Raw genomic sequence first — 13,915 nt, 5'->3', positions numbered from 1 at the left:
ATCCCACTCTAGAACCATGTCCTAATGATGGATGTGCCAACACAAGCTGTCCTACTGGCCTGGTGAGACACAGCTGTGCTCCCTGCCCAGTGTCCTGTGCTCACATCAGCAGTGGGACGACCTGTGATCCGACGGCTCCCTGCTTCTCAGGTCAGTCAGGGGAGGTCAACACAGGAGAATTCTGGGATATCTTGTGTTCTAAAACAAATTGTTGCTTCTTTCTAGTTTGAATTGTTGAGATTTCTGTCACAAGCTTTTTTCTCATGAACATGTCTCCACCTGCAGGTTGCTGGTGTCCAGAGGGTCAGGTGATGAGCCATACACAACAGTGTGTGCCACCAGAGGAGTGTGTATGTGAGGTGGCAGGGGTGCGTTACTGGCCGGGCCAGCAGATAAAAGTGGACTGTGAGATTTGTGTTTGTGAGAGAGGGCGAGCTCAGAGATGTCAGCCCAACCCAGACTGCTTAGGTGAGTCAGTCAAATACACCAACCTAAAATCCAGACTTGAATATTACACACATGTGCACAAGTCTGAGCCGTCACAAGCAGTCAGTTTCGTCTCACTGTAGTGCACTGTGGCTGGTCATCATGGACTGAGTGGGGAGAGTGTTTAGGGCCCTGTGGTGTCCAGAGTGTCCAGTGGTCGTTCCGCAGCCCGAACAACCCCACCAAGCTCGGAGATGGGAGAACGTGCAGGGGAATTTACAGAAAGGCCCGCCGGTAAATAGCCTCCTTCTCTTTTTCATACTAATCAACCTCTAGGCTGTTATACTCCTTCTAATGGATACTCCATACATGGTGATTCTAAAGTGACTCCCCTAACCTTCTAAGTTGTGCCTCTGTCATTTCAAAATTTACCACTCTACATTTTCCAGAGTTTGCATCCTTCTTGTTTCTATTAGGGTCACCATCATAACAAATGTTTAATTGGCAGAAAAATGGAAATCTCAACCCTTTCTGAAGGATTAGTCTGTCTAGGAAACTGGTTTTAATAACTCTACTGATCACTACCTTATGACGAAAAAGTCCTTCTTGTACTTAACATCAAATCAAATGAGCACCTTGAATTAGAGTTTACTAAAAACCTTAATGTTCTCACACACGACATCTTACCAGTTTGATGCCTTGGTCCCTCAAGGATGAAATTCATGAAGAAACTATTTGAAACCATATTTTACAAGCTACCTAAAATTAATTTGAATTTGTCTGCTTGTATGTTGTGAAGCTGGTAATGTGGGCTGAGCATTTTCTCTATGATGTACCACAAAAAAATTCCACCAACTCCAGCTTGTGGCCATCTTAGTACAGTGATGACAAACTGTGTCAGTGACAGGTATACTCAACAAAACCTCTGTGAGGTTCCATTTAGGAATTGGCTACATGTCATAGTGCTTATGTGGAGAGCATTCCATAAATCCTGCATACAGTTTCCATGTCTATGTGTGTACACAGGTGTCAGACAGACCCCTGTGATGAGTGTGAGTATCAGGGTCAGTCCCATACGGTGGGAGATCGGTGGCGGTCAGAGCAGTGTCAGTTATGCCACTGTCTTCCCAACCTTACCGTGCAGTGTTCCCCCTACTGTCCATATGCTGTCTCCGGATGTCCTCAGGTAAGAGGGAGAGTGTGTGTGCTTCTGTGTACACATACTGTGTGTGTGTGTGTGTGTGTGTGTGTGTGTGTGTGTGTGTGTGTGTGTGAAAGAGAGGTACATTTATGTATTTATGACTGTTAATTTTGGCACCTGATATTGATATAGTTTTAGCCTTTTTTTGGCTTGTCTCAGTTTTAGTCACATTTTAGTCATTTGATTAGTTTTTGTCAAAAGAAACTCATTTTGCGTTTATTAGAAAGGAGCAATAGAGACAGACAGAATTTGTGGGCCAAGAGAGCAGGGGCATGACAAACAGTAAGGGTTCAGCCAGGGAATCACACCGGGGATTCACTGCTGACATTATTTGCATGGTATGCCCTCTGACTTCTTGGCTATAGGGATGAATTTTTGATTTTCATATCATCTTTTTGTGGATACAGCCTTTGCCATGTTTGTGTAGAAGTACCATGGTTACAAGTGTTATTCTGGTCTATGATGAGGTAATGTAAAAGAGAGTGTCTGGGTACCTCGGACTCTCCTCTGTAAATCCAGGTACCGTTATGGTTTTCAAACCACTCACATTTGCATTAGTGCCGTTATCTGTCTTGTCCAGTAAAGAGCAGCGACTTTATCAGAAGATGATTTACTTACTTATTCATTAATATCCTTGTTACTTGAGAACAGGTGCTAAATCACTAACATTAATACAGTGACACTGCAATAGCAAATATCTAGAGGATGACTTAGATGAAGTGTCGTCATTAATCCTGGAACTGACTCATTCCTTCTGACAGAAACATGAACGATACTTGACTGCAAGTATTGCTACATCCCCTTCACCAGTGTTACATTAGCACTGTTATATGAGTGTACCTCTTTATAAATGTTGGCTGCTGCCAAGAGGTTTGTAGTTTTTCTAAGCGGTTTCTGCTGCTTCTTATTAAATTATCATTGTAATTTGTAGGTAGGTTTTACTCGTAAATATGTTTTGTTCTGGGAACAGGTAACGTGAGATAACACTGACAGTCGCATAACATTACCCAATTTAAGATGCTTCTCACTGTCAGAAATACAACAACTCAGGTCATACTGAAACAGGGATATTTCTGGCGGCAGTGGAAACTTTTAGTGATTGAAAGTTGCAGTGTGTGTGACTCCACAGATGCTGCAGGTCACGGAATAAGACTTTGCCTTCAACTCGATCCAGCCACTTCCACCCCAGGGGTGCGCTCCGATGGGATGGAAGTGGACGAAACGCACAGGCAGTACTTGGTTGCTGATGCCAGTTTAGGATAGCGGTCACACTTCTGTTTCCACCATCGGTAGCGGCGGTGGAGGAGTGGCAGATACGCTCCACCGTTACCATCTGTGTTTACTTCCGAAAACACTGAGCACGCTCGCTGCGTGTGACGTCGTTGTGTCCTCTTCTGCACATGCAGGACACTTTTGGGTCGTATGAAGCTCACACAGGAGATCACATACAAGTCGCATTTAATTGGAAATGTGAACGAACTCGCAAAAAAAATCGGATTTCACAAAAAAATCCGAATTGAACATTAAGTCCTGCAGTCTGAACGTAGCCAATCTGATTGTTGAGTCAGATAATACGCTGTTATCCTTATTTGTGACACAAAATGTCATGTCGGAGTTGGAATCCAAGGCTGTCGGTATGTTCAGGATGTTTTTATGGGTTCCGTTCGTTTTTCCTAAAAACCTGTCGGGTAGCAAGGTTTTCGGATTGTTAAAGGTCAGAATGCCACTGTTAACGCATACTTATAAAATAGGCCTACAGGTGAACATTCCTATTCTTGTTCTTATTTTGACTCTAATCCTTTTTAGAACCAGGTTTCTTTGTACCGGGAGTTGGAGGTTCCAACGTACTTGTAGTTTCTGTTGCCCACTCTGTCTTTGTCACTTTGAGTGCTCCCCTTTTTAGCTTTGACAAACACTGCTGGCTGACTCATTTGACCATGACTTGAATGTGACAGACATCCATTTCTATGTAAAGGTTCTGTACTCTAGCTTTAAAATACCTATTCTTTTATTTGTCCTTTCCTCTTTAACATTTTTGTGGAGTTTTTCCTTCCAAAAAAAGTAATAATTTTATTTATTTTTTTATTTTTTTTAAATAGGACATCAATAAATTTGCTTCATTGTTTTTGTTGCCAGAATTATTTCTTATTTTCAGAGTGCACCTGCTGTATTTAAGTAGGGTTTGTGGAAATATGATAGCAGTACATTGGTGAATTTAAATTTATTGAATTTCCCTTCTGGGATGAATAAAGTATTTTTTTCATTAATTGGTTATGTGACTGTGTTTGCATCTGTGTTTCAGTTTTATCTCATGTAAACAGCCCAATCCACACTCTTAATGTACAGTTTCTTTTCCTCTATATCTTTTTTGTTTCCTCTACATAACTGTCTTCCATGGCAACTCAAATGTTCTTTGTTGGTGCAGGGACTAACTCTGGTGCCTGGAGAGGGAGACAGGTGTTGTTACTGCCAAGGTAAAAGTCCTTATGGTTGCTCTGCTCTTTGCTCTGATTAAATGTTTTCCTGTTTAATGGTCAACACAGTGATTGGCATTACCCAGTTATACATGGCTAAGTGACCTCCATGGTTACTAATGTCATTACTGAGTGATTGCAAATGTCAGATGACAGATAGGAACAAGTGATAGGAAATATTATGGGCTGTGTTTTTAGGTAATCACACACACTCACCCTGTTTGCGAGAGAGTGTTTGATTTTTTTTTTCCAGTTCATTTCCTGTGCTGCAAGCATCAGGTTGCTTGTGTCAAGGGCAGCTCGGAAATTCTCCCAAATCAGGGCAGCCAGTGGACCATTTTCTTGCCTTTTCCTATTGACCCCCAACAAACTGCATATTGCAATGTTTAAAAATAAATCGGATAGTTGACAAGACATCCAACAGTATATTGCACAGCAGTTTATGAGTCTGAAAAACCTTTCAGAATTCCTGCTTGCACTCTTGAAATGGGTTCAAAATGAAACCAACTCATCCCTCCAACATCAACCGGTGTGTCCGTTTGCAGTGCTGCATTCTGCTAAATACAATATAAACAACACTTTGTACATATATTAGTCTAAATCGGTGTAATTTGGAGCAGCAGTTTAGTGGCAAAATGATAAATGTAAAAACATTGCAATGCTAAAAAGATCTAGAAGATATTTCTGTGGAAACACTACTGTGGGAATAGTTTTGTTTACATTCTTGTACATAAGTAGAAATGAATAAAGAGATTTAGATGATTAAGAATATGAGACTGTCAACAATAATGCTGAAGCACTTAGGACCAGTGTGTAGAAGAGAGGTGGGGTATTTAGAAATGGAACTAATGATCTATAATCACATGGAAGTGAAACTTGTGTTTTCGTAACCTTAGAATGAGCCTTTTATATCTAAAGAAGGAACAGATCCTCTTCCACACAACTGGCTCTTAAAGGGAAAGAGATGGTGGGGCGAAGGGTATTCAGTTAATTGCAGCCTGCAACCTCACCACTAGATGCCACTAAATCCTACACACTGCTTCTTTAAAAGCTAATGTCCAACTTTTCAATAAAAATATGTATTCGCTTACATTTCTATGTTGCATCACCACTAGGAGACAATGACACCATACTTGTGACAATCAGCCCTGACACTGTTACCTCCAAGCCAGCAGAGGGCACTACACCTCTGGTTCCCACCTATCCACTTCCTCCTGGAGGTTAGTTTCTTTTCACATGTGCAGTTTTACTATATTCTATTATCCTTCATTTTCATAGACTTTCACCTCCTCTCCTTCTTGTTCAGATGAATGTTGGTCTCCTCTGGGAGTTCAGTCTCTCCCAGCCTCGAGCTTCAGTGCTTCATCACAGCAGGCTGGTCACCCACCTGATGCAGCTCGTCTGCATAGGTGGGACCCTCATAGAGACCTCCAGGTACACCAGACCTACTTATAGGTTTTTGCATTACTACAAGCAGGTTTTACAGTTTGTCTTCTTTTGGACTGATTCATATCCCCTCTGCAACATGCTTTATAATCTCTTTTCATCTCCCACCATCACCAGATCAAGATTTTACTCAAAATTTTGTATGTGTCTCATAATATTTTCTGACTAAATGACATTGCCATCTGTCTCAGTTATACCTTGTGCCCCCTGTTACCTGACAAAATGTAAGCATGCAAATATGGAAGACTAATATGTTAAATGGCTAGCAGCACCTGGAATATATCAACATGTTCACATTGTCATTGTGAAAATGTAAAACATGTATGTGCAGGGCTGGAGTCCAGAACCAGAGGAGTATAAGGACCTCCCCCAGCGGAGACCCGAGGGACGCACTGGCAACACACAAAGCCCCTACCTACAGATAAACCTGCTGCAACCATACAACATCACTGGTAAACATTCATGCAGGTGCTACTGAGCAAGTCATATTGTATGTGAAAATGTACTGTATATTTAGGAAATGTATAAAATACGTTGTGACTCTCTGCTCTTCAATAGGTGTGTTGACACAGGGTGGTGGTGTGTTCGGCACATTTGTGTCCAGCTTCTACCTCCAGTTCAGTCTGGATGGAAAACAGTGGTACACTTACAAAGAGCTTGTCACTGACGCCCGACCCAGAGCAAAGGTCCAGCTGCAAACAGCAAGTTTCTTACACTTTGAAGACATTGTCTCTGTTTTTTTCTCATTTTAAAACTGATGTATCATCGTTCTCCTGGCAGGTTTTTCTTGGTAACCATGATGATCGAGGTGTGACTGAGTGCAGACTGGACAGGATGGTGCTGGCTCAGTTTGTACGCCTGCTGCCCCATGACTTCGAGAATGGCATCTACCTTCGACTTGAGATCATGGGCTGTGGTGATGGTTAGTAGATTTCATATCCATCTGTGCCCCATGAAGTTTCTGGGCATTTTTTGCTTGTTTCACATTTTTACTTATTTTGGGCTCATTTTTCAGTGCAATATAAAGTCTTGCACCTCTGTGGAAATAACACAACCAACACTAGAGGTAGATAAAACTCAGAAAAGTCTGAAGTGCAGTATGACACAATTGTAACATCAATATTTTAAAAAGAAGCAACAAAAGTTGAATTTAGTAATTTCTTTACCAAAGATTTAAAAAACTGGAAGGTTGGTGTTACCAATATAAAAATGATCACCCTACACACTAAAGATATTTAACTACTTATATTTTTAATTTATGTCTACACTCTTCTCCTCTCTCCTTTATGTAAACACAAGCTGCATTTCAGCCCATTTGGTTAAAAAGTCCCTGGATTTTTGGCTCACATGGTTGGGCACAGCCGAGTCATTGCTACTTCTTTGGTTGCCATGAGGAGCTCAATTTTTCTCTCTCTTTTTTATTTTTACAGAATCTGGTTAGAACAAACTGTTTATGTCTGACAAATTTTTGAATGAGACATGAATAGAATGAAGCAATTTCGATGAACTATCACAAGCTTCGATTTAATCAACTTAAGCACATCACAGATGGGTGAAGGACTGTCAGAGAGTTGATGAACCAATAATTATTTTATTTCTTCTTTTCTTGTTTTTACAATTTTTGCCTCTGATAAATGGTGTCATTCCTGCAATATTTTAAAGAAAACATATCTTTCAAACCCAGCAGTGGGTTTTGGGGTTCAAATGGTTGATGCTAATTTGTTGGTGTTGCATAAATTACACATTACAAAGTACACAGTAGATTTTAAAATGGTCGCTTCTCTCTTCTCCAGTTCATCACTGGTTGACGTCCCCCACCCCTCCCTCGCCAATCTCCCCAGGAGGTGGCTGCAGAGAGAAAGAGTTCCAGTGTGAAAATGGTCGCTGTGTGCCAGCAGGCCCGCTGGGGGTTGTGTGTGATGGTGTCAATGACTGTGGGGACAGATCTGATGAGATGTATTGTGGTGAGCTTTCACACTGTTAGCAGTCTGTTGGTAGCCAGTTGAGACTGTTCTTTTTTGTATTTATTTATATGCTTCAGATGAAGGCAGGTTATCAGCAAGTGACACTGCAACAGCTCAAATAAGTTTTCCTTCCTTACTTCTTGTTTCTTCTTTTCACCCAGGTGCTTTTGTAAGTGACATCAGTTAGAAATTAATACCAAAATCACTCTTCCTTTGTATGACTTCTTCCTATATGCAGGTACACAGCCTTCTCCTACAGCTACCAGTCCACGTAGCTGCCCTGCTGGTCAGTTCTCCTGCCCCCCACCAGGGGGCTGCATTAAGGCAGTGCAGCGTTGTGATGGAATTCCTCATTGCCCCAGAGGAGAGGATGAAAACGGATGCCACCCCTACGACAACATAACCACTCAGTCAGACAGGTGAAGGGGGAAACTTTTTGTTGTTGTAGTCACAACATCAGTAATAGTAATTGTATTTTTACAAGTTTGTGTGATCTCAGTTTTGATCCAGAATTTGAATTCTCCATATTTCTTTTTATTGTTTGTACCAATTTGTAGGCCTTACACACCCACTGCTGCTCCTCTGAGGACTCCGTCGATGGCAGCTGTCACTCATCCTGCCGTAAAACCAACAGTAAGGGAACATTTAAATGAAAAATGCAGCAGGAACAATAGGATCCTTGGACAATAGGACCCCTGCTTGCTGCAGCGAGTAGGGGTCCTCGGACCCTAAATATCAGTTCCTCCAAAATATGACTCTTGGTGTCACTGGTGTTTATTTAAAATTGTAAATGTCTTAACAATGGTTATATTGTTAACAATGGTTCTTCCAGATTGTCATATGTGTCAGAATGAGTTCATTTAAAGATACCTACAGATAGAAGGATGTGCTCTGGGATTATACATAACAGAAACACATATCTTTAATGCGATCATCTCATGTGTTTGAAGTATTAGAACACTTGTGTTTTCCAGTCAGGATTACAATTTTAAAAAATCATAAATATCGTACAGCTACAATTTCTACCAATAGTTTTCACCCTTCTTTGTAGTTATGCTTGAAATGCTTGCAGACTGAACAGACTAAACAAGATCCAACAAGATCCAAATGTTACAGATGTTAATATAGCCACATAGCAATAGAAACTAATGTATTCTAATTTGATCTAATGTATTTACAGGATGGTGGTCCAGGATATCAAGGTATGGGTCGAATGCTATTTTAAACTGTTCCTTTTTGTGTGGTCTTGTTATCTTTTGTTGTTGACTTGTAAAATGTTTGTTCTACTGAGAAATTCATTTTCTCCTGCATACACAGTGCCTTGATGTGTTTTATCTGGAGTGTTTAGAAGGCCAGACCTAATGGTATTGAGAATTATCGTACTTTGCAGGCATCTGCTCCTCGTCTCTTGGACTGGAGGATGGGAGGATTCGTTATGGTCAGCTGTCCTCATCCTCACATCGTGAGAACAACCCTGCTGATGCTGGACGACTAAACATTATTCCTAATGTGTGAGTGATCAGATCTTTGTAGGGTTATCTCATCTGATTCAAAAAATATCCTAAGGTCATACAGTACCTGACTGCATGTATGTAAAAGACTTGAAAATCGTAAAATCGAGCAGGAACACTTCTCTAACATTCTTTCTCTATCATATATTTTTAACGCCTGCCTATTTGCATATCTGTTTGTTTTTGTTTTGTGTCTGTACTCTGTCTCCCCTTTCCCCTGCCACCCTTTCTCATGTCTTCTCACACAGCAGTGTTTTTCCCATCTCCATATTTCCCATCTGTCCATCATCATTCTCACATACATCAATGTACAATTTTTACACATAATTTAGGATGCGGTCCTGCCTCGTTAGCTGCTTTATATTTTTTATGTTTGAAAAGGAGATCATAAAGCATTCACTTGAGTAAAAAAAAATGTTTGTCTCTGATGCCTGCAGTCAGGTTATGGAGCCTGGTTGGAGCCCGTTGCCTACAGATCCCCAGCCATATTTTCAGGTGGATTTCCTAGAACCTACATGGATATCAGGGGTTGTGACACAGGGCAGTGAGCGCATGTGGGGTTCCCTCACAAAATACCGCCTGGCATTTTCCCTGCATAGCAGCCTCTTTATAGACTACACTGAAAATGGGGAGCCTGGTGGGCCTGCTAAGGTATTTGATGTAATTTGCATATTTAGACAGTATAATATTCTTGAACAGTATAGCATCAAATTAATAAACATGTATTTTTGCACAAGACAAGTAGAACAATCCATTACAATACTGTTGTCTTCCCATGCTTAAGTGTGTTCTCGGCTGTTGTGTAGATATTTGAGGTGCGGATGGTAGGCAGGACCCCTGTGACCCGCTGGCTCGGTCGGCTGGTCAGAGCTCGCTACATGCGCATCATTCCCACGGAGTTCAGACACATCTTCTACTTGCGTGTGGAGATCCTTGGCTGCAGAGGTGGTGAGTAATTGAATAGAAGAATAGAATAGAGAAATACTTGATTTATCCCAGGCCTGGGAAATTACTGTGATACAGCAGCAACAAAAGAAAAAACACCAATCACAACAGAAAAGGGCTAAAGTTAAATACTATTTAAAAAATGAAAAATAAAAATAAAGCGAAATTAAAATAAAATAAAATAAATGAAATAAGTGTACAAAATGTGCAAATTGAAAAAAACAGTGCAAAGACAAAGGATTTTACAGAGCAGAGAGCTGAGAATGCTCTCTGCCACACAGAAGTGAGGTGTTCCTGCCCAGAGTTATTGCTCTGGGCAGGAAAGATTTCCTGTACCGGTCCTTGTGGCAGCGGAGCTGAATCAGTCTGTTTGAGAAGGAGCTCTGCTGCCTGTCCAGAAGGGAGTGGAGAGGGTGGTCAGGGTTATCCAGAATAGATAACAGTTTGTTCAGAGTCCTCCTCTCCACCACAGCTTCCATGGACTACATGGATAAGTATAGATGGTCATCAATACCACTTCCTGCGCCTACTAACTTATCTAAAGGGTTTACAGAACTAACATTGAGCTGTATAGCCTACCTCACATTAGTGAATATGAAAATGATTTTCCCTCTGCTTGTGTAGATGAGCTGGTGACCCCCAGTAGCGTGACCAGGTCTCCCTCTGGGGGTGGGAAAGTGACTGTGCAGCGCTGTAGGCCAGGCCAGTTTTCATGTCACCACAGTGACGAGTGCGTCGCTGTGTCTGTGCTTTGTGATGGTCGACCAGACTGCAAGGACCATTCTGATGAGATCAACTGTGGTAGGGATAGGCATGATTTCTTTTTATGAGTAATTGCCCATCAGTCATACTAATTTCTGGTCTTAGTGGCATCAGGTGACCAGAAATAATGTACATTTAACAGTTCGATATGCAGATTATCTGTATCTCTGATGACTTTGTTGTTTTATGTTTGTGTTTGTTCATGTGTCTTTTTCTGAATGCTTCTCAGGCACAGCTCCAACCAGAGGCTTTCCAGGCCTGCAGAACCAGACCAGCCCCACAGGGAGACCAGGTTTTCATGGTGCCAGTACAACAGGTGCCCCTGGTCTCCATACCACAAGGCCCCAAGGTGGCCTTCCTGGTGTGGCAACATCAGGGGTCACTGCACCAACGACATTTGATAAGATCACACCTCCGAGTAGTGGTAAGTTTAATCAGCCAGCTCTCCAGAATGCAATACTTTTCCGAGAATGTGTCAGTTCTGATTTCGTGTGGTTGTATTTGTGCAATGATGGTCATGAGGCTGACTTGGTGCCCATCCCACTGACACAGATAACACTGTGCTAGCTATAGTGGTTGAAAGTAGTGCTTTTTTTCTCTTCACCTGCTCAATCCATGTCTCACTGCCTGACACATGAACAATCTATTCAACTTTTACTGTTTATCACAGATGAAGTGGTCTGTAGTTGATTATTTTAAAAAGCAAATTGAGAAGAAAGGGGAAGAAGGCGTTGGAGTGGCAGAGGTCCTGACTCAGACACATCTGATGAGAGTACAGGTGCAGGGAGATGTAGACTGAGCGAGGGGCACAACAGCTGTCGCAGTACGAAGGCAACAAAATTAAATGAATATTAATCACATTCAGGACTTTGGCTTCCCACAATTTAATGATCAGATCAAGTGTGATATTACCATGTGACATGCTCAGCTCACAGAATGCTTGTCAAAAACAGCCAGCATGCATGTGAGGTGTTTGGGGCACATCTGTAAATTATAGGCTCTGTCAGTAAGCAGATAAAATTAAGTAAAATAAAATAAAGTTTTATTCTAATTTTTATTCTAGATGCTTACTAAGAGAGGAATTTATCCTGTGTCCAGTTTAGGAGTAATATCAGACAACCTTAGAGAAAAAGTGATGGCAACATTAATATATTTTTAGACTAAAATATGTAGTTGTTTTACATTTATATACACAGTGTTACTTGTGTCTTATTTGTCCTAAACAATGAGGTTGTTCAACTCCCGGTCCATCTGTTTACCCAGGGGTCACAACAGGTCACCCTGGACTGCATCTAACCACATCGCTCCACCCTGGTAGACCTGGTCTCCATACCACAAAGGGTGACACTTTGTGTTCTTCCTAGTTATCCAACAAATAAACTCACTTTATAGAAAGCACAGAATGTCACTTCTGTAATCTATTGATCTACAGCCCCAGCGATCACCACAAGCCCCCATGATGGTGGCCTACCCAGAGTGCTTTGCGTGGAGGGCCAGTTCCAATGCTGGTCATTCGGCTGTGTGGACTCGGGTCAAGTATGTGACGGCAGGCAGGACTGTTTGGACGGGTCAGATGAAGAACGCTGTGGTAACTATACATTATAATGGTAGAGTGTTCTGTATTGAGAACCTTTTTAACATGGTGTCAGTAGTTTCAAGTAAAGTATGAAATGAAAGTAAATCATTTTTAATTCTCTATGATGTTTTTTACCTGGATATTCTTAAACGTACATGAAACAAAGTTTTGTTATTTTAATATTTTTTTGCATCAGGCACAACAGCAAGGCCAGCAGTGACTCCCCAGCGCCCTCTGGTGCCCAGCCGCTGCTCTCCAAAGCAGTTCTCTTGTGACAGCGGGGAGTGTATTCACCTGGACCGCAGGTGTGACCTCCATAAGGACTGTGTGGATGGCTCAGATGAAAAAGACTGTGGTAGGATATATGTGCATGTCAAAAGTGGTGATGTGGCTAAAGAATGCATTTTCCTTCACTTACCTTGCCTATTTTCGTCTGTGTTTCTGTAGTGGACTGCATCATGTCCCCGTGGACAGCATGGAGCACCTGCAGCGTGTCATGTGGTCTTGGCTCCTTGTTCCGGCAGAGGGATATAATAAGGGAGGCCCTGCCTGAAGGAGCCTGTGGTGGAGCTCAGTTTGACAGTCGAGCCTGCTTTCCTAAAGCATGTCCAGGTCAGGACTGTGAACCTTCAAAATTGTCCAGAATTTGACGTAGTGGTAACATTAACCCAATCCACGTCTCCTCTTGTAGTTCATGGTCTTTGGTCAGAGTGGACAGAGTGGTCTGAGTGTGATGCTGAGTGTGGAGGAGGTGTCAGACAGAGGAACCGAACCTGCTCTGCTCCTCCTCCTAAGAACGATGGTCGGGACTGTGAGGGCGTGACCCGGCAGAGCCAGAGCTGCAACAACCAACCCTGTACCAAAGAAACTGGCACACAGACAGGTCACGGTCATGTGCATTTTTCTACTGAAGTTTAAACATTTGCAATATTTTGTTTTAGCCTGAGGATAGTAGTCAAATGCTCCTAACTTGATTAATTTGATTACTTAATTGCTCCCAAATTTTATCATAAAATGCTTGAATTATATTACTCTTCCATGCATGAATACTAACAAACTGATTCAATGGTTGCTCAGGTTGTGTCAATGGCATGCTGCTGGTGACAGAGGAAGACTGTCAGACTGGGAGAGTTGACCCCTGTCCTCCTACCTGCTCACATCTCAGTTTGACCAACAACTGCACTGCAACATGCATACAAGGTGGGACACACTGTGTACTTGAATTTTAATATTGTGTTTGTGCAGTTGAATATGTTCATCCAGTGTGCTTGCACTGCACCTATGTGAAATGAAAAGTATACAGTTTGTGCCTTATTCCTTATCTTTTATTGTGTACGAGCAAGCAATCACATAACTCTTTGATATGCTTCTACACGTCTGAGCATCATTGAGAGAGTGATTGTGTCAATTGTAGACAAACAAAGTAATATTTCTGAGATGCATTTGGTGTTTTATTGAACATTCCCCTGAGAAAACATGAGAATATTACTGGAAATTTCCACCAAGACTAAACTTAATGGGCTGTTGTCTGTTAAAAAGATGATTTGTGACTGTGATTGGGTTTGCAATATTGTTCTCTTTTTTTAAAAAGCCACAAAGCTGCACTGAAG

At 41.7% G+C, this 13,915-nt stretch overlaps 1 protein-coding gene across 1 annotated transcript in view; it reads left to right on the top strand.

Moving 5' to 3' along the window:
* sspo (SCO-spondin) overlaps positions 1-13,915 on the top strand; it is a 97,124-nt gene that overhangs the window by 27,762 nt on the left and 55,447 nt on the right. Inside the window, 18 exon segments of the mRNA XM_008294493.1 lie at positions 13-150; positions 286-468; positions 570-720; positions 1,453-1,612; positions 4,053-4,101; positions 5,217-5,321; positions 5,408-5,510; positions 5,887-5,999; positions 6,106-6,233; positions 6,328-6,469; positions 7,389-7,518; positions 10,912-11,109; positions 12,000-12,082; positions 12,162-12,314; positions 12,502-12,660; positions 12,753-12,917; positions 12,997-13,188; positions 13,383-13,505. Coding sequence (XP_008292715.1) covers positions 13-150; positions 286-468; positions 570-720; positions 1,453-1,612; positions 4,053-4,101; positions 5,217-5,321; positions 5,408-5,510; positions 5,887-5,999; positions 6,106-6,233; positions 6,328-6,469; positions 7,389-7,518; positions 10,912-11,109; positions 12,000-12,082; positions 12,162-12,314; positions 12,502-12,660; positions 12,753-12,917; positions 12,997-13,188; positions 13,383-13,505 — 2,475 coding nt within the window.

This window comes from Stegastes partitus, unplaced genomic scaffold (assembly GCF_000690725.1).
Source record: "Stegastes partitus isolate 25-593 unplaced genomic scaffold, Stegastes_partitus-1.0.2 Scaffold967, whole genome shotgun sequence".
NCBI lineage: Eukaryota > Metazoa > Chordata > Actinopteri > Pomacentridae > Stegastes > Stegastes partitus.
The sequence above is the reverse complement of the archived record's forward strand: the minus strand, read 5'-3'. Positions and strand labels throughout refer to the sequence as shown.